A 27,094-nucleotide genomic window follows, 5' to 3' on the forward strand; every position below is an offset into this window, starting at 1 on the left:
GGGAATTAGAAATGATGGAACGATTACATGGTACATGTCAGGAAGTTTTCTGATCCTTTGGGTAACTAACAAGCATCATTCTCTCAATATAGAAAATAAAGCCAATCCTCCCACAGGAAAACAAGTTAGAGAAGTAAAATCCTAAGGGTGAGGAAAACAAAAAGGTTATTAGGTTGCAAAAGCAAGATGGATATAATCTCCCACTAGATTAGAAAGATGTATATACACTTACCTTTACATTGGGCTTCTTAATGGAAACACCTCTGTACCAGCCTGAAAACAGACAAACCACACTATGTTAATTTGTGGCATTGCCTACTTCACACAGAAGCAAAGTGACTGAGAACTATGCAGCTGCTGAGATCATCTCAAAAACCAGCTGTGCCTCACAGAGGCCCAAAGTTTTTAAGGGTTTGGGTTTTTGCTTGCGTGCTTATTTGTTCTTGGGTTTTTTTTAGTTTTGTTTGGGGTTTTTTGTGATGTTTCCTTTTAATTCAATATTCCCTGGCAGTGTTCAAGGCCAGGCTGGATGAAGCCTTGGGTGAGATGGTTTAGTGTGAGGTGTCCCTGCCCACAGCAGGGGGGTTGGAACTGGATGACCTTAAGGTCCTTTCCAACCCTAACTATTCTATGATTCTTTCGCTCTGCAATGATGACAAGCAATTAAGAACCTGGAATTCCCAACACAAATAAAAGCAGCTTAGTATGCTTAATTCACTGTACTCACACTCATTAGCCACTGTGGCAAAGATGCATGCAGTCACTCCAGCAAGACTCTCTACTGAGCACTTTCCTCATGTGCTGGTACACGAGTCTTTTTGTAGTACTTCTTTTAATAAAATCTCCAGCCTTTAAAAACCTGTCTTTTTGAAGACAGGAAAAGCCATTACCATGCATTTCTAGTGTTGTTTAAACAAACATAAATCCTTTGTACGTGTCTGATCTTTGGTATGTCTGTGAGACTAGAGACCAGACTTCAGGATCTAAATTCACAAACCCAATTATTTTTCTTGTATTTATCAGGTAGCAGCCCCAGAGAGGTCAATAAACCAGGAGTAAAAGTCAATGCTGCAAAAGCTACAAGTTGAACAGAACCCAATTACTCCTGTTTTGCACAGGTGAAAGTAACGTCCCTCCATGCAAGGTCCATCAGGAAAAAGGTGCTGAAAACACCACCCAATTCAACAACGGAAACGGAGCACATCATGGTAGATGAGCTGCTCCTCCACTCCGCAGGACACACAATACTTGAATTCTTGTTTAAAATATGCTGCTCTCCTCATATCTGGGTCTAATGCTTCAGCCTCAGAATGTAAAGCTAACTAACCATTAAGAACTGAGCCTGGAAGACCCCACAGGAGCACGCATGCTGATGAGTTCCAGGGTGTAAGTTGTATGGAGGAGGCCTGGCCATGCCCAACCAGAGATCCACAGGCAAAGCTGGCCAGGCCCAACTACTACACAAGCAGCACGTTCAACTGCCTGCACATCATCTTCTACCTACTGCAGCCCAGTATTCACACAGGCAAGAACCCAAACTTGGTAAAACTAAACTCAGATAACCTAAGGCCACTATCCTTAAAAATCATTTTTTTCCAGCAACTTCCTCCTTTTAATGTTTTTCTTCCTACAGAGAGAGGACAGATATGATTTAGTACCTGCAACATTTAAAAGAGCGCTCAGAAAACTTGTCGTTAATTTGCTATGAAGAACAGAGAAGAACAGCACAAAGTAACTGTATATTGTTTCTCAGAATAAGGACTCCATACTTGGCTGAACTATGCTATGTCTCATCATGAGGCTCAGAAGTGGCAAAGAGCGCCTTGATTTTGTTTTAAATACAGCCTGCTAGGAAATCTGAGTCAATATAAAAGAAAATAATTGATGGATCCAAGACGTACACAAATCTTAGCATGGAAAAAAAAATCAAACTCCATCTTCTTTATTAAACAAATTTCTCATTAAGATAGGACATAAAGATTTATTTTCCCATGAAATGACTGCTTATATTTAAAAACAAAACTGCTTTCCATTTATTTCTATAATTGATCAAACTTCATAGCAATCACATCAATATAAATATATGCACAAACACCACATACAGCTCCTTAAAATGGGTGATTTCCATTAAGTCCACGCAACTGTGCCAGCAACACCTGTTTTTGAGTAACATGCTATGCATTTTTAAGGTCACAGGAGAAAACATGATGTATCTGTCCTATGATTCATTGTTACCAACATTAAATAACAGCCTGCTGCTAACTTGTACATTCATAGACTCTGAATCTTAGAAATAAGCATGCATTTCAACTTCAAGATACACAGCATGGCAAACTTGTCACTAAATACGGAAAAACGTGGTTTCCCCTAAGTTTGCTGAACAGAACTGCAGCAGTTAGAACACAACCCAAGGCGTCTATTAATGATTTAGAGATAGGCAGGCTAGAGGATAAAGCACGTATCAAAGAAAACTACCTTATTTCTGAGTTTCCTGTTCTTAATCTCAAAACAAACCCTCAAAGCTGAAACGTGATGTGTTTACAGAGCTGTAGAAAACCAGAATGGAAGCACCCCTGAGAAATCCCCTAGCTCATGCCTTAAACCTCTCCTCACAGAGGTTTCACCTGGTTTTAAACGGTGTCCAGTAATTTATTATGAGGACTGAACAACACAGCCCTCCTAGCCTGTGGAAATGAGCCACACAACATTCGCTAAACCTAAATTCCAAGGTATTTCTGCACAGTATTCCAAGGAAACAGAGGGTATTTCTGCTGTTCCACACCCACACAGATCAGTTTAAAAGTGGTGGTGTTGCACAGCTTGCTTAAAACCCTAGAATATTAATGTCAAGTGGAGATGTAAACCCTCACTGGACAACCTATTACAGTGGCTCAGACAACGTACATGCACCTTGTAAACTGAACTTCCTTTGCTGCTATTTGCCTCCAGGATTTTTTTCTTTTGGAGACAATGGAAAACATTTTATTGACCTCCCTTTTGTAGGTACTTTCATATATTTGAAAATTCTTCTATTTCCCTTTTATCTTGTAGATTCTGCCCTCCAAATCTTAGTTTCCCTTTCCTTTTTTTCAGTGTGGCACATTTTTGGAATCACCCTTCTCTAAGTTTCCTCAAACTCCATGCAAGCAAGATAAAGTAAAAAGAGCTCATCAGAACCTGAATGCACTAAGTGGTAATTCCTGATTTGCTTACAGGGAACACCACCAAAACCTCACTCTGTATCTCAAAGTAAAAGCTATGAGAAAAGGCACAATGCTTTTTTAAAGAAAACACATATAGAAAGTTACCTCTGCATTCCATTTTTCACTAAAATGCACTAAAGCTTCACTCTGGAATTAAGTCTTAAATTGATTACTACTGATCTCATATTTTAAAGAACACTTATTTTGGAGGATTCAATCACAACGGTCAACAAATCCAGGCAGGTGCACCAGCTAGTTGTGATTAAAACACATACAACGTAGTTAAACCTCAACAGTGACTACGGTTTTTAGATGTTACTATATTACAAATAAGTAGTTGTTAACTCTTTATGGCGTTCATTTTCTAGTGGTACATAGACTTTAAAGGGATCTGACTTCAAGAAAATGGTGAAAAAGATGGGATTTAAAATTTAAGAATCAGAGAAACATGGTTATGAAACTACAAGAATTCTGTAAGGAAGTTGATGCAAAATAACAGTTGTAAGTGTCCACAATTTGAACAGATGAACTGTCTAGCAATTATCCTTTGTGTCTTTCAGCCCAGAGGAAGAGAGGCATAGGATGAGCCTACTGCTTCCACCAGTGCACAGCAAGAACTGAAGAAAGTGTTGTTATGCCTGAACATTTATGAGGACACGAGGAACAAATGCAGTACTTTGCATTGTATCTTAATGTTGCATCAATGCGTATTTCTGGGTAACTGGCATGACAAAGACACCTACATGATAAATCCTGATGAATGGCAGGGCAACGTTGTTCGGTTTGAAGAAACTGAGTATGACAGGATCACAGAATGGGTTGGGCTGGAAAGGACCTTAAGACCATCCAGTTCCAACCCCCTGCCATAGGCAGGGACACCTTCCACTAGAGGCCAGGTTGTTCAAGGCCCTGTCCACCCTGGCCTTGAAGAGCACAGGAATTACCTGTGCTTTCCCAATTTAACTGATTTTGAACACCTCATGCTTTATATCCTCACTACGCCCAAGACAAACTTTTAATCCAAGTACTCTAAAAGCAAATAGAATCATATCCATTCCAGTGTGTTCTGGACAAGTCAACTTTGTTGCAAACTATTTCAACTTTGCTTTTGCATGGGCTGTACTGCACAGTGCAGAAGATAAACCAAGCAGACTACCCAAAGTGACACAACCACACTGCATAGTGATCCATTCCAGCTAAACCTACCATAGAGCCTAAACAGGATGTTTCTTAGGTGAAACACAGAACCTAAGAAATCATTTGCAATCATTTGCAACTGCTTTTTTCAATACCATCCAGCAACATTTGATACAAGCTAAGAAAAGTGAAGAGTAAGCTGATACACAGCTCTGCTCCCTGTTTATCCTACCCAACAAAGAATTCCTCAAAGAGCTGCAAGAAGAATTACTTCCATGGTAATAAAATCTGAGGAAAACAGAAGGAAAAGTGCCCCATTATGCCTGTTCCCCTGCACATCAAGACCACCACTAACTTATAACATTTCCTTCTAAATGCATTGTATGTACATATATTCACACTGGAGGCTACTTGAGGGCCAGTAATAAAAGCTAAATTACTTAGCAGTATATGCAAGAACGCATCTCCGGCCCTTCCCTTTGTTTCTAGGGCTTTTTCAGCTATAGAAAGCATTAGGCTTCCTGCTCTAGCTCCTCTGAACCCTAGAATTCAACAAGGCCTCTGAAAAGCAGGACAGAAAAATGGACTGTCACACCACCACATATAAAAAAAAAAGGCTTAGGTAAACAAGCAATCATTCACCTACAGCTACCTGTACAGATGGAAATTCACAGTGTGGGAAACATGAAGCCAGGAACCTGCGTACTCTTGGATGAAGAGAAACAGTCTTTCCAAAGATGGATCTCACTCACAGGTCTCAGCAATAGCGCAAGCTTACCTAAGTAGCAAAAGGAACCCTGGGGCAGGCCCACACACCTCAACTTCCTAATCTAAGCAGTCAGAAGAGCTATCAATGTTTTCGGATCTCAGAAGTGCCTTGAACAAAACAGGATGTTATTTCTAAAAGCCACCTCATAACCTTTTTCAGATTTCCACTTAAGGAACAAGAGGTGCGCCACATGGAAAACTCAGCAGTGGGAAAACAAAAGGGTCCTAATTGAAGGGGATTGATCTCTTCTCAGAAGAATAAAGCTCAGCTACCTGGGTTAAATAAAGTCTCATCAGCTGCAGACTGCAGGGGAAAAAACCCACATACAGTACCGTAACCAGCAGAATTCTGAAAATAAACTACACAAGTATTTACAGCAAGTCCTAAAGCTGAACTTGGCTCTTAAAGAAAGCACTGTCAGGAGATTCCGTTTCAAGATTCAAACCTTCTTTGTCCTACAAAAATAAGCGTACTTTGCTGTAACATGAGTAACCCTCAAATCTTTTCTAGGAGGAAAGCTCTCTTTTGCACAGAATGGCCAATAAACAATTGCTTTTACCTTTCAACCTGCATATAACTAGTGTGCAGAGCTAAAGGCACTCAAAGTGACCCAGAAGAGGGATTGTAACTTTGTTTAGCAAAAGCTTCTTGATGCCAAAACCATCAATGCCAAGACCACTCTGTTCAGAGCTTGCTGCTCTGAGCAGTGCCAGGACAAGGACAAGCAGCAGATGAATACCTAACCCAAGCTGCCAACACCATGTCAGGGAGCAACCTCATGCCAGCAGAACCACAGGAATACGCTAACAATGAACTCAGAGATGCTGCAACAAAAGCAGAAGAGATAGAAGGTTTTTTATCTTGGCCTTAGCCAAATAGAGGACCATCAAGAAGCCACTCCTGTGCTCCAAAGACTAGTTTAATAGCCAGGGAAGATCTTCTGCAGCAGCTCTGTGGGTCCAAGAGACTTCAGCTCCACTGGCACATTGCACAACAGGCAAAGAGGAAACGGGATGAAAAGGGAAAAGAGGTATCTCACTGGAGATCTCTTTCTCAGGGTAAACCCAGGGTACTGGGAGTGACTCAATTAGGCCCAGGCACAGGACAGCAGGTGGAAGGAAACCTGCACTGTTCCACAGCAATGACGGACAGTGTGAAGTGCGATTCCTCACTCATCTGCATGGTACAACTTGGAAGCATGGCAAAGATTATCACTTTTCAAAAGCCCTGATTTCAAGCTGTATCTGCTGCTTAGGTGTCCCAAATACCATACAGCCTTTATTTGGCCATGCTTCCACTGCTGCAGTAACAGAAACTTTAAAGATATCACATGCATGGCTTAAGAACGCTGTTATTAACATACACACGCATTAACAGCATGCAAATCAACACTTGTGTGGATACCAGAATTTGCAGGGCTAAGATAATACTCTTAACTGGTGCTTCAGGCATCAGCTGGTGTTTCTTCAGTGACTATATGAGAGTCTCAAGGTAATAATTAAAGTCACTGAAGTTGTAACATTTTTAATCTGAGCAAACCTGCTCCCTAGCAATAAAAATAAATGGATAAACCAGACATTTTGAATTTTACTCTGAATGCTGTTAGCTACTCACAGCTACTGCCAGCAGCAGGGCTACAGCCATCTGACTTGGAAAATAGGGTGTTCTTTAGAAAGTGCAGCCCACGTGTATTTCAATCCAGAAGGATGCTCATGCTTTGTCACTTGACAGAAGAAAACTGTCTTTCAGCACTGACAGGTGGCAAACTATTGCCACACCCTTTCACCTCCTCAATGCATGGCATGCAGACAAGGTAACACCATTTACTGTTTCAGTTCTCTCTCAAGTGGAGATCATAAGCGGAAGGGTGCATAGAGGAGAACGGAGAGAGGGGAAAGCTATGAAAGACAAGCATGCGCACAACTGATGTCCTGATAACTTGAGTGAGACCAGTCAAGGATCTCAGAGTCATTCAAACTACCACAGCAACATCACATGCTTTAGAGACAGCATGGCATTTCATGAAACATGGATGGAGTTTTTTGTAGCTTCTGGGGAAAGGCAGATGCAATAGCACATGGATTTCAACCCTGTCACATTAAACTGGGGAGCGGGGAATGCAGTAGGAGACATTCATCAGGTTTAGGTAGGGTTAGAAAGCAGCCATTTAGACTTCCGTGTCCTGGTATGAAAGCATGCAGAATGGCAGGCACACAAACTGACTGAAACTCAAGAATTCCGATTTCAAGCACATGAACAGTTCCAGAGTAACAAAGACAACTATTTCACCGCATTTTATTTAAAAAAATGCATACACAACCATAATGAAAGTTAAATGCGTTATCAATTGGTATCCAGATTTGTAAGACTCAAATGCACATGTGTGTATGTATGTGTGTGCATGCATATATATTTATTCCTTTATTCTACAAGAATATATAAAACTTAGCTGCAGAGGTACCTGAGAACTTAGTACAGGAGATTCCCTACATTTCCTGCTCTTTCATTCAATTGCTCTAAATGTAGCAATTGAATGCTTTGTACACCAGTCACTACAAAAGAGCACTTGCTCTTTTGGAATAATACTACAGTTGTTCAGTAAGTCATTATGATTAATAATAAGCACATTCAGAAATATAGCTAGTTATCTGAATCTTTTGGAGCCTTGAATTCTTCAGCAAGTCTCTAAAATCATTCTTCACGTCACTAGAAGGTTCGTGTGTATGTGAATCCTTTTAACCCAGACAGCAAAGTCGCCACTTAGAGAATTATGCACAAACTGTTCTAAGAAGTGAAGCTGAAACAGCAATGGATCTTCTGTCGACTCCCGCAGCAGTGACCCTTATTTGCATGGGTTCACATTAATTTCTCCAAATTGTCTGACAAAAGAATTCTGAGAAGTCAGGCAGAAGTAGAAGATGAGATATGTTTGATTTTAGATTTTCAAGGCAAACCAAGGACCACACTGAAGAGCCACTCAGCCAAGAATGCTTCAACAACAGACACTTTGTTTTTCTTTTAAGAACCAACTTTGCTCAGCTAGCGTGCTTCCGGCCTAATTCACACGTACAGGAGCTGCAGCGCAAACGATCTGAATATTCAGATGAGTTTCATCTTGGGGAGTTGCAGATACTATAATCAAAATCAACGTATCTTTTTCTGTATGTAAAGTCTGGGGTAAAGGCACCTTCAGTAAAATGACAGGATAGAGGGCTTAAAAAACAAAACCTAAAACACCCCTGTGCAAACACCTCCTTCTAGTCAGGAAAGCACTTTGTCTGAGGACCTCCTTTCTCAGCAATTTGAAAACTGGCATGAACTGGCTTTAAGGGATCATCCTCAAAACTACTGGCAAAGGAAATATAGAGCATAATTATTACAACACTGTAAAGAGACACTGGATTATCCTTTTGTTTTCCTGTAAGCACCCTGCTCCTTTGAGATTGTGCTTTTATTTCCCAGGGTTTTGAAAGTTTCCTTGATTACCAGGTCTTACTTGAAAAGACCAGGAGTGCTTTCAGCAAGATGCACAGTTTTATCTTAGAGTTATGCTATCCTATATAAAGTAATAGATTTCTCCTGAGCTTGCACCATGTACTAATTCACAAGATCTGACAGAATGACTACAATCACCACACGGTGCTTGAGCAAAGCTTAGCCCATTACACCATGTGGGGGGGTTTTAAACATTATCATTTGCAGGTATAATACTGCAGGTATCGTTCACAGCACACTTCTTCATGGATTAAACATCACTATTGCACTGCACAAGTCTCATTCAACAGATTCTTTTTACACATGTAGGTCAAGAAGCTACTACTTTCTTATTAAAAATAGCATGCAAGAAGTCACTTCTTCGTGAAGAGTTAAGTCAGTAGGTAAAGAAACAAAACACCTGAGAAGAAAAAGCATCAGGAGCAAAAGACAGACCTAGGCATGAGAGAAGAAAAGCAGCCTCCTGATAAACATGCAGAAGGTTGGTGCAGCAACACTAACACTGGAGATGAAAAATGGTGTAAACTAAACAAACACAAAACCAAACCTACAACTCTCCGCTAATTTGGAATTCAAATGTGCGGATCTGGGGTTTAAATTTGTTTTAACACTTCAGGATTAAGGTTACATTATTCCACCTCATTCAATAGTGAAACATGTTCTCATACTGCATCTTGTCAACCTACTTCTCAACAGACATGTTTTACACGACTTGCTTGAACATTAGGGTAAAAATAATTCTCTTACATACAACAAGTTCAATCACACTGTTCATGCGAATAAAGCAAAAGGATCAGGCCATTCAATTTGTTAGCACACAGAGATCTTCAGCCACTGAAGAAAAAACTATAGCTATATGCTTACAACAGCGTTTTCCTTTAGGTACAAAACCACACATAAAGATAAATGCAAAGCAATCCCCCCTAAATCCATATTCTTTAGATTTTTCACTGTGTTGCTCCCAAATGATTTGCTAACCTATTTCTTAAGTAATATTTTTCATGTGTTCAAATGTTCCTAAATAATGCACCCTGATATACTTAATTGAAATACAGTAGCATTGAGAAAAATATAGTAAAATAAGATATGATTATATATTTTACATTACGAAAATTCACTGCAAGACCCAATTACAGTACAACAATCAGGTCAGGGTTCAAGATTTTCTGGACAGATGGTTAACTTAAAACACACTGACCCCCTATCAGACTGGATTAGTGCCAAGAGCACTCAGCCTTTCCTACAGAAAGTGGGTCAGATAAGGTTTATTTAAGAGCTTTCATTTGATGCATTATGATTTGCAAACAACTTATTAAAATCTGCTAGATTCAAATATTTGCATATTCTTCTACAAAAGAATGGGATTCCTTCTTGGACATCACACTTACCTTCACATTTCTCTAGGATCTGGACAGTTTCACCTAGTTCCAGGACCAAGCCTTGCGGTACCGTTCCTCGGAAGCTGCATATCACTAGAGGGTGGGGAGAAAGAGAGACACACATATGAGGGTTGAATCTTTGTGTGAATTTTTCTCCTAAGCATAGCACTTTAGCTCACTCCTTACACAAAAATAGCTATTACATAGCTGCCCAGAAAACCTGGCAGCCCCCTTTTCCTCAGTAGGTATCTTTATTTTGGCCCTTATCAGAAATGGAGCTTAGCAGCAACATAAAAGCTGTGCTTTTAAAAAGACTTTTGAATTAAGCAAGGCTTGTAATCGCTTTAATCACCAAGCTCTGATTCAAATTACATACAGAGATTTCCCTATCTCACAATTCTTCCTCTTAGTAACAACTCATCAATGGAAAAGGCAGCCCTAACTGCAAAGATTACAATAGGAAGTCAACTGCAGGAATTACTTTCCTCCAAGTTGAAACTATTTGAAGTACCATTTGTGCAATTAATACACTGCAAAAATTAGTGAATGAAACAACTTTAAAGATAAAATTTAAAAAGTTATCATTATGAGTTATCCTTTAACCACAGTTATCAAAATACAACAGGGACATGGAAATGGGTAGTTACCCGAAACATAACATGTCAAAAAAAGGATGAATTGCAAACAAGGCCCACCCCCACCCCTAGTCCTGTAACACCTGTTTATCAGCATTCAAAACCTCACTTAGGCACAGATTTAATTCAATCATTCAAGTACCTTGTCCTAAGTAAATACATGTTGAGACACAGAGTTATTCCCCAACACCTACACGCACACACCAGAGCACTACAAGTGAAATTCCACGAGTTCAAACAGTGACCACCAGTGGGCATCGTCCTTCTTCCCAGTTTAAGAGAACAACCCCCTTTAAATGCAAACACTCAAGCTATGGGTGAGATGCTCCCATGGGATGGAGCTGCATTTCATCTCCTCCCTGAATGCCTTTTTGCGTCAAAGCCACCAAATCCGTTACCGACTAAAAGCCTCTCTCTGCAGAACTTCAAGCAGCTAACCAAAAACTCTGAAGTCCAGGGGAAGAACAGCATGGAAACTAAGATTATCAACTGCACAACCCACCCCAGGGGATGTTTCCTGAAACTTGAATTTAAAAAAAATATAATGAGAAAAGCATAGTGAAAACTTCCACCAAAATAAAACAGTTTCAACCTGTATACACAAATCTCACAAAGGGAAACGGCAAAGCCCAACAAACCACATACACAAGGCAAATACCCACACAGATGACACTGATATGAGAAAGAACTTGAATCAAACTCTGAAGGGAACCAAACAGCATCAAACTTTTGCTCTTCCACGGCGAGACTCAATTCAGTGTTTCATTAAAGAGCAAAACAAAACCAGGGATTCCATCAACCAACCTAAACTGGTCTCTCAGCTCGTTCAGCCCAGAAGTCACTGCTGGCCAGATGAGGTTGTAAACGCTTGTTTACAGAGAGAGAATCATAGAATAGTTAGGGCTGGAAAGGACTTTAAGATCATCCAGTTCCAATCCCCCTGCCATGCGGGGGGGGGACACCTCACACTAAACCATCTCACCCAAGGCCTCGTCCAACCTGGCCTTGAACACTGCCACGGATGGAGCATTCACAACCTCCCTGGGCAACCCATTCCAGGGCCTCACCACCCTCACAGGAAAGAATTTCCTCCTTAGATCCAATCTAAACTGCCCCTGTTTCAGTTTTAACCCGTTACCCCTTGTCCTATCACTACAGTCCCTAATGAAGAGTCCCTCCCCAGCATCCCTATAGGCCCCCTTCAGATACTGGCAGGCTGCTATGAGGTCTCCACGCAGCCTTCTCTTCTCCAGGCTGAACAGCCCCAACTTTCTCAGCCTGTCTTCATACGAGACAATTGGCTCCAGACTGGAGCAACACAGACAACATAATCCAAGGAAAACACTAAGCTTATCAGCATTCTGGACTCATTCTTTGCCCATAGAGAAATCATAAGTATGGATTTCAACCAAAGAAAAACTACTTAATGCTTCTCCCAAAGTGCAGGAACACCAGCAACTGCCAAACACTTAAGGTGCAGGACACAATCAAACCTCTAACAGCTTTATCCAGTATTTTAGATACCAGTATCCTTTCAATATAGGGCATTCCTCTTGCTAATAGGCAGTTTTACCAGAAAGGTACAAGCACCTTTGATTTTTAAGCTGCTCTGCAAAATAAAATCCTATATTAAAACAACGTGACTTTTCTGTACAGACCAAAGCCTATGTGGTTTAATCTTTCCTAAAAGTCCAAGTATGTCTCAAACCCACATGATTTTAAAAATCCTGGGTGAAAAGCTACTACTGGGAACATCAGAAAAATAGAGAAATGTTAATACAGTAACAAGATAGACTCATTTATGAAATTCTAAACACATAACTATTAAAAAATTAATATATATGGCAATATTAAATCAAATTTTCAGACCATTTTCAACTTTTCTGAACATGGCAACCAAGATTGTCATGACACAGAGACACCAGTTTCGGCACACATGAGTTTTAGTGCTTGTAGGCAAATGAGTAGTTTGAATTATAGAGAGATTAATGACTGACTGATCTACCTGAGCCCAACAAGTAACAGCTCGAAAACCATCACTGCATGTTAACACTGTATTTCAAGTGTTAAACTGGCAAACAGCTGGCTTCCTATGACAATTATTTACTATAAGAAAACTGCTAAATAAAGAATATGACCAAGAAAGAAACTGGGTGTGATGCAGCTACTAGTACTCTGGCCATCAAATATCTGCCTGTTATCTAACAATAAAAAGTGAGCTTGGAAAACAAAAGCCAAAGGAAAGGTAGCAGGAAAATGCACTACTGGTTTTTTTTCCAACTGCAGATATAACAGATTTTGAAAATATGGCCAAGAATAATGACTTTAATATACTGAGGCTCACAAGAAGTCATTGTAATAGATCTGCTAGTTTAGAGATACAAACTGTCCATTTATAAACGGGTTCTACTGGTCACACAAAGAAAATATAAGGACTCTACTGCATCAACATGTAATCAGCCTTTTAGTACTCTATTACTAAGAACAGCCAAAACTCTGCTCTTAGATCTACTTCAGTCAAGAAAAAAAAAAGACTAAACAACCAAAAATGACAGCAAAGAAATGACCTGATCCCATCAGCTGCAGATACAATCCAGATGAGCATTCTCAACATAAGTTCTCATACAAAAATAACACCCTCTCATGTTCCTCATGCTGAATTCACACAGCAGTATGAAACTTGATTTCTTCATTGATAAATCTGTGGTCAAGCATGAATTACACAAGTCTCTTCTGCTTGACCATCTTAATAATCAATAGGGGGTGGGAAAAGTAATATGCGTATTTTCAAAACAATACAAGCCAAATCTCAAGCACAGCTGAACTTTGCAGCCACACTAAATCCAAGTCAGGAAAAACTAAGGAACCCAAATAACGCGACCAAATACATCAAACCACACCTTGTTAAAACTCTTAACAAGAACACAATTTAACACCTCTAAATAAAAAAAAGAGTAAGAATAACTACTGATTATTACAGCATCTTGGAAATTAGAGGCTATTTTGTAGTATATGATCCCAAAGTTACTTCCAAAGTTACTCATTTGTTAAGCTAAAAATGCATTATGCAACACAACCTTATTGATGAAGCCGGGTTCAGATACAGAATTCTTCTTAGCAGCACTATTTGAAAAATATGAGCACAAACGTGTGTAGAAAACATGGAATAATTCAACCATTGTGGAGAAAATAATTCACAGAGAGGATTCTGATAACTGACTCCTGTCCTTCCTACAGAGAAATTCATTAGAGCATATGATCATCTACAAACTGTCCATCAACCAACAAGTCTACAACAGTCATCTCCTCAGTCACCAGAATACAGAAGTGATGTATCATCAAAACAGGCACAGAGCAAAGCTTTTACCCACCAGGTAACAGATCTGAATGATCCCTCTGGGATTCCAGGACAGACTGCCAAAACACTTAGCATCTATTTTCCTCTATTAAACCCCCTTGCTACCATTCAAGTTTATAAGGAGGTCACAGTTTCCCAGCACAGAATGTAATTTCAGGCAGCAGTTAAACCCAACCTTCTGCCAAAGAGCACATGCCGCTTTCAGGAATCATCTCCAAGCCAGAGGTTCCATAACTGTGGTACCTGAACTGTACCAAAGTGGGCCACAGCAAAATAAACCCTCTGCACCTCTGTAATTTATCAACAAGAAAGACAAACTGGTTTGCATAAGCAGTTACTCTGGAGCTGCAGCAGAAAGTATGGAGGAACTGGAGGGTATAACATGTAAGAACTGATGGCACTGGAATAACAGTTTGGAAAGCCAAAGACAGAGGAGAGGACAGACTCAGAAGCATTTCACTTGCCTATGGACATGCCCTGACACAGTATAAGCCACTCCATTGTAAGCCACCAGCAGTAAGAGAAACTGCTTCAAAAGAAAAAAGGCACGGAGATAAACATGACATCTTAAGAAAGAGTCAGTGCATCTATGCACAGCTTACTGACTCCTTTTACATTAGATATCTAAAGCAGCTGCATGCTATGTGGACAAAGAAGATGCAGTTGATACAATTCAGTAGGCTTTACAAAATAAGTTCTCAAACAGCCCCTGTCAAAAGCTCTTGCAGAAACTGAGCATGGCTGCGATAAAGTGGGAAGGCATTTGCACAGATAAATGACTAGCAAAAAGATATGGAATAAAAGTAGCAGTTGGTTTTCTCAGTGAAGACAGATTGACCAGCAAACTCTAATGGGTTCTCTGCTGGAGCTGTTTCTGTTTGAAATATTTCTAAATGCTCCAGAAAAGCTGATCATTTAGAAAAGTGACAAAGTTTGTGAAGCCACTCAAGCTATTTGGGGTAATAAAGAGTTGCCAATGGCCCCATGTACCACAAATAGAACTGGCAGATGAACACAACTGAGTTCATCTACATTGTTTCATAAGGGACCAACAATCCTCACCCTACATAGAAATCGAAGGTCTCTCCCCCTTGATCTTACTGCACTGAGTGAAACCCTGAAATGCCACCCAGAGCTCTTGAAATAAGCTCAATGCTCAGCCACTGTCCAGCATCACCTGCCCTCAGCACTAAGACATCCCAGCAGAATGCCATCTTGGAGGAAAAAAATGGAAGACACTATTACCTCTACTACTGTATAAAATCCACAGTGAACCCCCGTGTGCCAGTTTTCCCCTTCTCCCTTTGTCTAAAAGGTTGGAACAGATTAAGAAAAGATAGAAAGTGATGCAAGAGAAGGACTGCATAAAGGCTTTTGCATGATTGCTAACCAAGATAGGACTCTAACCCCAGTAAGACTGACAGCTGAAAGAGGTGGAGAGAATGTTACTCAGAAGTTGCATGGACAGGGTGAACAAGGAACAATTGCCGATCATCCCTTCCAGTACAAAAAAAGCCAAGCAGGATTTTATTAAATAAAGCACTTTTCCACACAGCGCATAAAACTGTTCAACTCCTCACGAGATGCTGGGAGTGATAAAAAGATAATAAAAACATAAATCACCTGTTCAAAGGCAAACAGGGCAAATTAATGGATGTGTAATACCTGAGGCTCTACAAGTCCCTGACCCAGAAAGCACTTCAGTCTTGGGAAAGCATCACATACGCTCACCTCACTGTGCTACCTACTGTAAACACCTGCTGCTGGTCACTGCCACGGGCAGGACACTGAATGAGGTGGGCATGTGGCTGGAGTGTTATGACAACTCTCATACTGTTATTACTGGGATCACAGCCTGAACTTTTGCTGCCTCTTGCTGTCAGTTGATTTGTGACCTCATCTGAGCAGTATTATGGTAAAAAGAGAGACTACAATTCACTCTTAAGAGAAACGCTAAATTAGATTTCATGTGCGTCATTATTCCTTTCTGCTGCCTGCCTAAACAAAAGAGCTGTTTCCACTTTTGCTGTGGTACAGTTTAAAATACAGCTTCCTTTCATAATTCCTTCTAATTCAACTCCCTACGTCCCAGCTTCCGCACCCAGTCTCACCTGGGTTGCAATGCTTCCACACACCGTTTTTCTTCTCAAATGGATTATGCCAACTATGTCAATTATGTGATAAACATAGTAGTAAAAATGTGTCACCTTTTTTGTATGAACAGTGGGAAAACCGAAGACAAGAACAGGTAAATGCCAGAGTACGGTCCAGCACAATACAGCCAAATACAGATCATGCAACATCTAGCTGCTAATTCCCCTGGAATGGCAGGTTTTCTTAGACATACACATAGAAATGCTTTGCAGCACAAGGAACTGCCTCAGGCACATGCCTTCTCACACACTTAGTTTTTCCTCAACCTACTTCTATACATTGTAGTTAAGCCTACAAAAATATTTTGACACAGCTTAATGTTCTATTTACAAGATGAAATAACAGTTCAGCCCATAATAAGGAATTTATTTTCATAAACGAACAGAGCCCTTTTCCTGCCCTCTCCCTCCCCACCATCCAAGATGTGCCAATAGAAATTGGAAGTATTAATTTAGATGCAGGCTGAAAACCAAAATCAGTTCAGGAGGTCTCCATGCTTCCATTCTCCCCTCTTCCTTCTCCAAATCTAAATAAGGTTTCTCTAATCATAAAGTTGGACTATTATTTATTTCTCATGTTTTCTCTTCCCCAGTGGAAATCCTTGCTGCTAGAAAAGATCCAATATGCTAAAACACATTAGTTTATTCTAAGATATTGGTGAGGCCTTGATTTAATGAACTCTATGGGTTATCTTCAGGGAAAAACTCACCACATTTCATATTATCAGCTGCGAACATGCCTTTTCTTGTTTCACTGGGCCTTTTTTAGCTGCATAATGTGACAACAAAAAAGTTCTTAAACTCCTTCCACTGTAACAATCACCACTTTGCAAACTTTCAACAAATCTCTATTTACTCATTACTGGCTTCAAAGGACACATGTCCCTGGCCTTTGTGACAGTATTCTCCAGTTCACAACTGTCCTGGGTTCAGCTACACAGCACTGCAGCAGCTACTAAGAAGGAGAAAAATAACTGCTACAGCTGAACCTAGGACATCAACTCATTATTATTATCTGTCTTATTAAAATTCTGGTAACTTGCAATATTTCTAGCTGGCACTCGCAGAACAAGCATTTCAGATTAAAACTTGCCATTTAATTTCTGTAAATGCTTTGTACTACACTCAGCCTGCAGTTATTCAGGTTCTGCACTGATCAAGTCCTAAGTATATCTTTGACCAAATTAATTTCAGAAGGAACGGCAAGGGTATTGCATGGGAGAAGCACAGCTGCAGTTGTGTTGCTCTATACCCAGATTACGTAATTCCATACCCTACCAATTCATGATCACAGTCAGCAGATACCGAATTGTGCCCTATGTCACAAATGCCAAAGTTTTTCTGATGGTGTAATTCATGCCTTGTAACACATAACCATACTTTAAACTCACAACTTTTATCACACCAGCTAAGAATTTGGTGCTCATTTTTACTTTGGGTAAACACATATAACAAACTCTTAAATGGCACAGTCCTTACAAAAAAAATTCATATTTAACTACTAGTCATTCTCACTACTACTAGTTAAGATGGGATAAGTCAATCCCTGAGCCTAAGATTGATTAATATTGATTAAACTTTAAGAAAATAATGTAATTACTTCAGGCTAATAAATTAATGTTATGATGAGGATGTTTCTTCCCTTAAAATGTGGGGTTTGTATTAATCTATTAATCTATCTATTAAAAGTATCTAGTATCAAGCAGTATAAGATAGTCTTAACAGCTGAACAAGATTAACTTTATTTTCTTCCCTGTAATACCCAGATGATACTTAAGGCTCCATGCAACATAATGTAAGAGTCACTGAAGTAGGTGAGGTGGCTTTAAACCCTATACCTTTCCCTTAACAGAGGCAAAACAGGAGGCAGAGGGTGGGTGTTAGATTAGGGCAAGGATGTAGCTTTCCCCAGCTTGAGTCATCTGTGAATTGAGACTTCCTAAAGTAGAAGGTTTTATTAGTATTAACTTTATCCATGTATTTAATAGCACTCTCTATACCACTTCTTCTACAGAGCCAACCACATATTCTTGAACCATATCAACACCACCCCAGAACTCCAAGCTTCACTTCTGCATCATATGGAAAGCAGTTTTTAGTTGTTGGGATCTGGCATCACCAATGCCTCTGGGAACTGTATTAAAACCAAGTGAACGATCAATGTCTATTCTTCCCCTACACAGTATTTATGGGTTTAGAATCTTCCAAACTACCTTTTCTTAATAATTTCTTTTCCAAGAAGGGTGACAGATGCTCATTATTTGTGTTTAGATCTGGCAGACAAGGCAAAGCCTCTAAGCCACAGCAATGTAACTGCACAAGTTAAAAACCCAACATTGACAGAAGTTACCACGCAGAGGAAAAGACAGCCAGAGTCAAGATTTAGCTTTACCTTTCTTTAAGGCAACTGTGTTGCACGATCATGCCTACAGGCAGCAAAGAATTCATACTTCCCAAACCACCGCATACCTCCCAGTCTCAGCCCCTCAGAACTACCAACCTTTTCCCAACAGAAAGCGGCAGTTCTTCCAAACAGAAAATTGTGGGTTTAATAATTTAAAAGACAAAAATATAGTTTATGAAGGAAAAAATTCTCCACATTCTAATAGCAAATTAAAGGCCAATATAATTAATTTTTTGTGGAAGTGCCTGATTAAAGCTGGCAGCCTCATGAATTGCACAGTTAGACTCTGATGATATTTGACAAGGAAGCAGAACCACGAGGAAATTAAAATTAAAACATTTTCATTTTATTCTGCAAATACCTAGAAGAACGTTTTCACCTTCCCAGTATAGCTTCCAAGTATTTGAATGATTAATTGTGGGTGAGAGTTTCAGTTATTTGCCCAAAATGATTCTGATACACACAGATTTCTTTGCAAGTTCAGGTCATATTCAGTGAGTATGCTTACAGAGGAAAGGGGGAACAAACCCCAGACTTCTAAAACATTCTGCTATTTAAGCAAGATGGACAATATGAAGAATTTAGGTATGAAGGAGAGTATATATCCAATTAACTACACAAATAAAGCACAAGGTTTCTGCAGCAAGGGGCATTTCTGGCAGAGTATATGGGTACACATGAGACAGAACAGTGCCCTAATCCGATTGGAATTGCCAGCACTAATGTAATACACACACACATACAAAAAAAGATTATCAAAAGCTGATTAAAAGCCATCCAAACATTACAATCGAAGAGTAGGGATTAAACAAAAGACATGATTTAGAAGACGGCTAAAGAATTTTCTGACCTTATTAATGGTCTGAATGAACTTTTATGCAAAAACCTTGAGGAAGAAAAATATCCTTCAGCAATCTGCTACACTTTAGGTTCTGTGTATTACCAAAATTACATGACAATTAAGTGAAAGTATTTCAGGTTGGTTAGGGAGCAGTGGCAGTTGCTAGGCAGCATCTGCTCCTGTCAGAGATGCTTCTTTGTGCAGTACAGAACCTCAGCCAGGAATACTGCCACCAATGGATTATTACAAGGCAGCTTACTGCCATCACATGGCATCTGCAAAGTGCTCAAAGTGCTGCCTAGCAACACCGCCTCTTTCTACTGAGTCATGCCATCACTATGAAAATATTCATGTAAAAAAGAAACAGATGCCTGAGAAGAAGGTGATCATTCACTAGCAAAGTGAATTATTGCTAGCATCCTTCCCCTACCCTCCGAGGTAAAAATAGAGATTAGGCTGGAAAATCATGAGCTGTTTAAAATAGTTTTGTACATCCTGGTGGCATGAGGTAGAACTGAAGGAACAGACCAAAAGCCCACAGCCGTGCCCACCACCTTTACCTGTATTAATGGACTGATTTTGAGCTTCTAGCTTTGCAGGCATCCATCCTAGTTACTCATCCTCCTCCTGTAAATCTGTATCAGTTCATTCAACTTCCACTCTGGCAGCACCAAAGTCCCTCACCCATACATCACTCCCTTTCTGTGGGAAGTAAATGCAGCAGTTTCTTTTTCTCCCTTTTAAGCAGAGACAAAGGCTGTTTCAGTTTCTGAAACCCCTCTCCCTCTTTCCAGTGCCTAACTTGCAAAGAGGAGGAAAACACTGACTATAGCACCCTTTGCATAGAGGAGTGTGGAGTCATTCTCCACTGTTGCATTCCACAGAATGCAAATGTGAGCCAGAAATGGCTGCACTTTACTGATGAACACTAGGAAACAAAGTAAGAAACCAGTGAAGTTTTGAATATCCTGGAGGTTGAAGACTGCAGCACCTCTCTAACAACCTGCTCCAGTGCTGTACCATACGCATTATGAAAATCGACATCCCTTACTTTAATTCACCAATGCTGCTTCTCCTTTCCCAATGCAGAAGTGTTTGGCTCTGTCTTCTCCATAACTCCATAAAAGGTGGCTAACCGCAAACCAGACCCCTTTCTATCCTCCTCTTCTACAGGTCTTACCACCCTAGGTCTCGCAGACATTCCTCTCTCATCATTTGCTCCAGTCTCCTAACCATTTATTAATCTCACCCCTCATACTGTGACATACAGTGCTCCAGATGAGGCCCCAGGAGTGATTCCCCAAAGAAGGAAACGATCACTTCTATCAACATCCTGGTCGTATAGGAATACAGCCTAGTATGCAGCTAGCTATACGAGAGCACCACTGATTCATGTTCACACATGCAAAAATATAGGTATTATCCCATAGCATTTTATATACCATCCCATTTTATACTGACTACATCATAAGACTTTCAGTCCTCCTGTCTGTTAAGTAAGTTCATAACTGCTAAAGTTACCTTTATGGTCAGTAAGTGAAGAGGAGGAGAAAGGGAAGAATAGGGCAGATATAGAAAAGTATATTTATCAAAATACCAGCTCCTGCATCTTAGTTGAAAACTCTGTGTTTTAGCCTATACTTGGCTTGTCTACCACACAAGAACTTTTGTGGACATCTCAAGATGGTTTAGAAAACTCCTAAAACACCTTTCAACCCCCACACAAGAACACTGGCCCTTTTGGTAAACTATTTGCTACTAAGACACAAAAAAAAAAAAATGAAGTATTTGACTGACATAACTGAAGATGCTTTTTTTTTCCTTTTTTTTCCATGAGACCTAAAGAATTTTTACCTCTTCTAATGTTGGCTTAAGCAACCATACATTATTTAATGTTGTCAACATCATCTGAAACACTGGGAAAGTCTTTTTTCTCTTATTGCATCTTCCACCTAGATTGAAAAAAATTTTTTTCCTTCATTATTAAAAGAAGACAACTGTCTTGTGTCAGCAACCCGAAATGTAGTCACTCCAGAACTGAAAAAAAAAACCCAAAACAGCCCAAAACCCAAAGCTGCAGTTTAGGGCCCTGCTGTGATGCATAAATTTAGAGAAAGAAGCCTATTTTCTACCCCACTTCCACAGAGTCAAAAGAGCAGCTGTTTCTGCAAGATCAATGCTTCAGAAGCAGTCTTCCTTGGTGTAAAACCCTTGGACCACAGAGATAACAGTATACTTATCAGAAAGGGGAAAAAAACCCACCACCCAAACCACATACCAAACATCAACCCAAAACATAGAGCAACTTTGATCATAATTCTAATCAGATCAACATACCCAGATAGGCTGAAACAGAACAGCAAGTGGGCAGAACGGATAGCTGCAGATTACTGCACGCATGACAAGGTGATGAGGAGTACTAGTGACAGCAGAGCACAAGCTGTTCCAAGCGGATGCTGAGCTGCGTGGTCAGCAGACAGCAGGTCCAAGCACATCAGCTCACAGAGCTGGTCTCTCTGTGCCCAGGGCCAGCTCTTCCCATACTACTGAGTCATTGCCAGAGGAAGAGACAGTAAATGTAGCCTTTAAACAAAAACATGGGTACGTAGATGATTCACCTACTCACTCTCTTCATGCCAGGTGCACAGGTAGATACAGCTCCATTTTGTACAGTATGTATATTATATACATAAACTTACATAAATGAGAACATGTGCATTGCTGAAGGGGGCAACTTGACACAAACATTTCCATAGGCGTTTTCTCCACAAAGGAGGAAATGGGTGAAATAGAAACATCTCCTCCTATCCTCCCAGATCCAGATGCAGTGGTTGGAAGCATACAAACCGCTTCTCACGGAGATTATTAACTGTCTGTGATAGCCTCCTATGAAAGGTTTTCTACTTCCTTACAACTCGTTTTGGTAGACCACACACCCCAGTAACACAAAGGGCTGTAGACAGTGCCTGTAAAGAGTTCTACATGTCTTTCAGTGGGCTTGTTTAACAGTTCTTCTGGTTCCTCAGACATGTATGCAAGGCCTCATTTATCAAGAGGAAGACTGAAAAGGCAGGTACTCTACATTAACAGCTGGCATAAACATCTCACAACACAACTAGAGGGAAGAGCAAGGCCTCTGCTGTTCAAATACACAGAAACAGGAGCATTCTGGAACAGTGAATCACCTGCAGAAGCTCAGTGAACGACACTCTAGCATTCTGGGTGCTATCTTCAAAACAAAAAGAAAGAAAACAATTCACGACTCCATCAACTACCTACTGCCAACACTGAAAGTGTTTAAGTGCATAAGCTTCCTTATAACAGCTAGACAAACCTTTTATTGTTGTTTCAGAGAGTAAGTGAAAGCAGAATGATGACCTGCTTTTAATCACCAAGAGCTAGCTGGCACCACTTCATAAGCCTTACTTAAGGCCTAATATCCAGAAACACTCAAGTAATGAAAATGTAGTAAAATGCTGAAGTGGGGCAAAAGGGAATTCTTATCTTTGTAATAAGTAATCGCTTCACAACAACACTGGAGAGCACTTGGTGTGCTCAAACCCACAGTTACCAGTCTTCCTAATACCCTCAGTAAGTTTTGACTAAAAGACTTGCTTAAACAAACGCTAAAATATGTTTAAGAGGAAGGAATTACAGCTAAAAAAACCTTAGGAGATGCTTTCAGGATCTCAGAAGAGATCATAACATTCATTTTGACAGGCAAAAATCTGAATGCAAGTTTGATTTTAACATCAGTCACTTGAGTGAGATATTTCATCTCTTCGCCTTGAGGTTCAGTGATCATATAGATTTTGAAACAACAAAGAAAATAAAAAAGTACAGATATTAAGGCTGATTTATAGCTTAAAAATAATCAGTGAAAGGACTGCTGTCAGTTGCAACTGGTTTTGAACCAGGATCCTACTGTATGCTTCCCTTACCCTCTTCATCAGTATCACAGCTGAGAGAAGAACACAATAAACTTAATTCACTATACAAATTACAAAATTGCTCTGAAGCAGAAGAAAGTTGCATCAGGCTTTTTAACAGCTGAATAATCTTGCAAAGACTTCTCATTCTTTGGTCAGTGTTTTCACATCCACATCTGAAAAGAGCTCCCATTTCGCAAAAGAACAAAGCTAGGACATGTGTATGGCCACTCATAACTCTACTTCCTGGAGGTCACCAGGCATTTACAGCTCTTCCACATATGAGCTATGTTTCAAATAATTAAAATATTAATTGGAAAAGCTTGTGTACCTACATGTTGTTGTGCACATGAAGACAAAGAACTCTTCCTCTTTCCAAATCATCCCCTTTCTGTGGTCTTTTAAAGGCCGTCAAATACCTGGTAGAGAATTTTCTAGGTCACAAGTTCTGGCCATAGTTCTTACATGTTTCCCTGATGTTTATACTGGAGTCTGACTTTTTAAGTACAGAACTGCTGAAAAGAAGGGCTCTGAAAGACAGCGAGACTCGAGTCCAGCTGAGCTATGCTATTGACTGTAAACCTAGAAACCTGCCTTCAGAAGGATTAGCAAAAATAGCATCTTTCTTCTCTTCCTCCTACATACAAGTGCAAACCACAACCTGCACCATCATCACCCCACACTCACACACCAAATTCCTCTGCCTTAAATTATTCAAAGGAGAAAAAACTTCAGATTTTTCACACTAATTTCACACTGAAGAATCGCCCTTCCTGCACTACAGACTTGACAATGAATTTAAACCCAACGCATACAAATAAGTAACACCAAAGAATCACCTAAGTTTTCCAAGAGCAAACACTCAAGGCATGCTGTCACACACCACGGTTTTAATTGTGACACCAGCTGCATTAAAAAGGAAGAAAAATAACTGGTTTCCTACCAATGAATACTCATATTCCCTCCATTTCTCTCATGGTCCCATGATAAACCAAACACAGAACCATTGGACTTTTAATCTTTCACCATTCCCAGTCCTGTTCTTGAGTATTCCTGTCTATAGAGCCCCCCCACATTAACAGTTCCCCTTCACATTCTCCAGCAAACAATCAAAAAACTTGCATTGGGAAGAGCCCTCACAGAACTTTATTACCCATTCTTTTCACCAAGTCAGTAGCTGCTTATCTGCACTACTATCCACACTTACTGTAGCAAGCTCTTTCTTTCCTACCCAGCCATCAATTTTCATTAAGTCAGTAGGAAATGTATGCCCAAGACAGCCAATTCTCAACATAAATGTCTCTCATCGCTGGATGAGAGGCATTGTTAGGAAGTCCAAATGTTCAGACAGAAAGCCTGAACAGTTGGACTTCCAATGTTAGGAAACTGGTATGAATATAAAACCAATTCTGCACTGTGGATAAGATCAGAGAGGAACCACTTTTGCCCTCCTATTGGCAAGCAGCTGAAGTCTTGATAAAATTGCTCTCACAACCATCAAAGCATCAAACATTAAACCCCATATTATGATACTATCACTTCTTACTGTAAGATCATGCCCATATTCCCATGCGAACCATACAATAAACTGCTAAATACACATGGCATTCCTTGTCTTTGCAAGCAAGATGAAAAGCTGTTTCTCAGCCTCATTCCTCCTGTATTTATAAAGTTTGCACTAGTTTCTGCTGTACCTGTATTTGTGGACAACTGGTATTTAGATTATCTCAAACCAGTAATACCTTACAGATTAATTCTCATTCACTTCTGCAGACCTGGTATTCGTAAGAGTAACCACAATGTCTTTTGGCTAGTCTTTTCTAGGATAAATGAGCCAGAATATATTAATCTCTTGCCACAAAACAGTATATTTGATCTCCAAGTTATATCACAACAACAGAAATACAGACTTATGATAGACTGAAACTAAAATTACCCACTGTATTACCAACCCTCACTAAACTTTCCTGTCTATGCTGAAAGTCTCCACTTGGGTGCATCTTGGGAGTTGCTCTTTCCCAGAGACATTTCAAGGTGTGATTCATTTCTCATTCAGCTAAATAACACATATACATTTCCTTTATGACCCCTGCCTGACAAACTCTTTTGTTCATTCTGAAGTCCTCAGGGTAAAAAAAGGCCCTAAGGGGCAAAGCCCACAGATCATCTGGTTTTCCTTATTAATGAGCAAGCCCCCAGGTATTGCCACCACCTCCCAAAACAGCGCTGCACAGAAGGTTTACAAGTACATCCCTCCACGTAGCTTTGGTTCCAGGACAGCTCACAGAAGAATATCCTTAGTCACCTCCCTCCTGCTGCCAGACAAGTACAATTTCTGGCAATAGGGGACAAAAGAGAAGGTGAAAGACAGTATACATCCCATAACACAGAACCCAGCTGCAATGATTAATGTCACTTCCCAGATTACTGAAGATGGACTTTTTCCTAATTATGGGGAGGGATTTTTTTTATCTCTCTCTAGAGCTTTTCATTTTAAACCTATAACAAACTGCTCAGTGGTACAGAGAAACTACAATATCAATCAGTGCGAAGCACTTCCTTGTTTAGCAGCTGCCTTCCATGTGAACAGGTAGGAACAGAGTAGAAGTTCTGCAGCCCTGTTTTTCCAAGCACAAATATGAGTTGGGAAGTGTGCAAGCCAAAATTTAGTGATAGGGGAAGAAAAATAAATCGAAACTCAAGACAGTGATCAAAAAGCAGAAGGCTGCCACACAGAACTGTAACTAGGACATTGCAAAGTTGCATCTTTTCTTAGATAGGAGCAAGGCACAGTTGCTGTAATATTAGTTATATATATTCATGCTTATGTATTTGTTTTTATTGCTACAATAAAGTGGTAAAAACACGGATAAAAATTCATTTTAAGTGATACAATTACCAGGTTTTAACACCAACTCTTTGAATAAACTAGGAGTAAGTGCTGTTTATGCAGGCAGGTTTTCCTTCTTCTCCACATATATATTTAATATTGTCTGCCATACAAAGTACAGGATTAACCACATTTAAAAACAAACAAACAAAATCCCCCAACTTTCATGTGAATCACCTAAACGTGCTCCTTGCACAAAACTAAAGCAGCATAAACTGACAGTCTAATGAAATACATAATCAGCTCTCACACGTTTGCCAGATTTTAATTACCAGTGATTTACTAAAGAGTTCTCTGCGTTTTCTTTTAATTCATTATTATTTAATACTCGCTTTAGAAGACTAATGTAAATAATCAGATCACTTTAGTAAATACTATCTTAGCGACTGCTTTAAGAACACTAAAACACTAGAGGGCTAGAGAGCTAGCTATCTTCAGTGACCAGTTTAAGAAACCTCACTCCCTGTTTTCATAACTGGTCATCTTCAGCATTTCTGGAAAAACTGTTTGCCTTTCAACAGTCTGAAGCTCTAAAAGTGCAGCTGGGATCGGAGTCACTGAACATAAGCATTTCTAAATAGAACAGAAGGGAATTATTCACAACAGCTACCAGGTAGTTGCTATAGTACCGAGAATTACAAGCAAAGAACTTCAATGTTGTCAGAGGAGTGTTCAGTTTAATTATTTATTTATAAATATCCTGAGTAATCGTTTAATATCTTTGTTGCAGAAGTATACAATGACTTGCACAAGAACTGGGCAATACAACAGCAGTCTACAACTGTAAGCACTGAAAGCTTCTTTCAATCACAGCTAGACAAGCAAAGAGAACTTCAGAATGCACCACTGGACATGCATATCAGTAAATTTAACCTGGGCTCTTGCAGTCAAGAGCATGTGC

At 39.9% G+C, this 27,094-nt stretch overlaps 1 protein-coding gene across 9 annotated transcripts in view; it reads right to left on the reverse strand.

Annotated features, from left to right (window-relative positions):
• Window positions 1-27,094, reverse strand: part of DOCK3 (dedicator of cytokinesis 3) — a 203,559-nt gene that overhangs the window by 173,293 nt on the left and 3,172 nt on the right. For all 9 annotated transcript variants that reach the window (XM_061458271.1, XM_061458276.1, XM_061458270.1 and 6 more), the window contains exons 2-3: window positions 9,993-10,076; window positions 233-273 (exon numbers count right to left, since the gene is read on the reverse strand). In XM_061458271.1, the coding sequence (XP_061314255.1) occupies window positions 233-273; window positions 9,993-10,076 (125 nt within the window). The remainder of the gene's footprint in view (window positions 1-232; window positions 274-9,992; window positions 10,077-27,094) is intronic.

Source organism: Pezoporus flaviventris, unplaced genomic scaffold (assembly GCF_033815535.1).
Source record: "Pezoporus flaviventris isolate CSIRO_AGI_PZ_B2104156 unplaced genomic scaffold, CSIRO_AGI_Pfla_v1 ptg000026l, whole genome shotgun sequence".
NCBI lineage: Eukaryota > Metazoa > Chordata > Aves > Psittaciformes > Psittacidae > Pezoporus > Pezoporus flaviventris.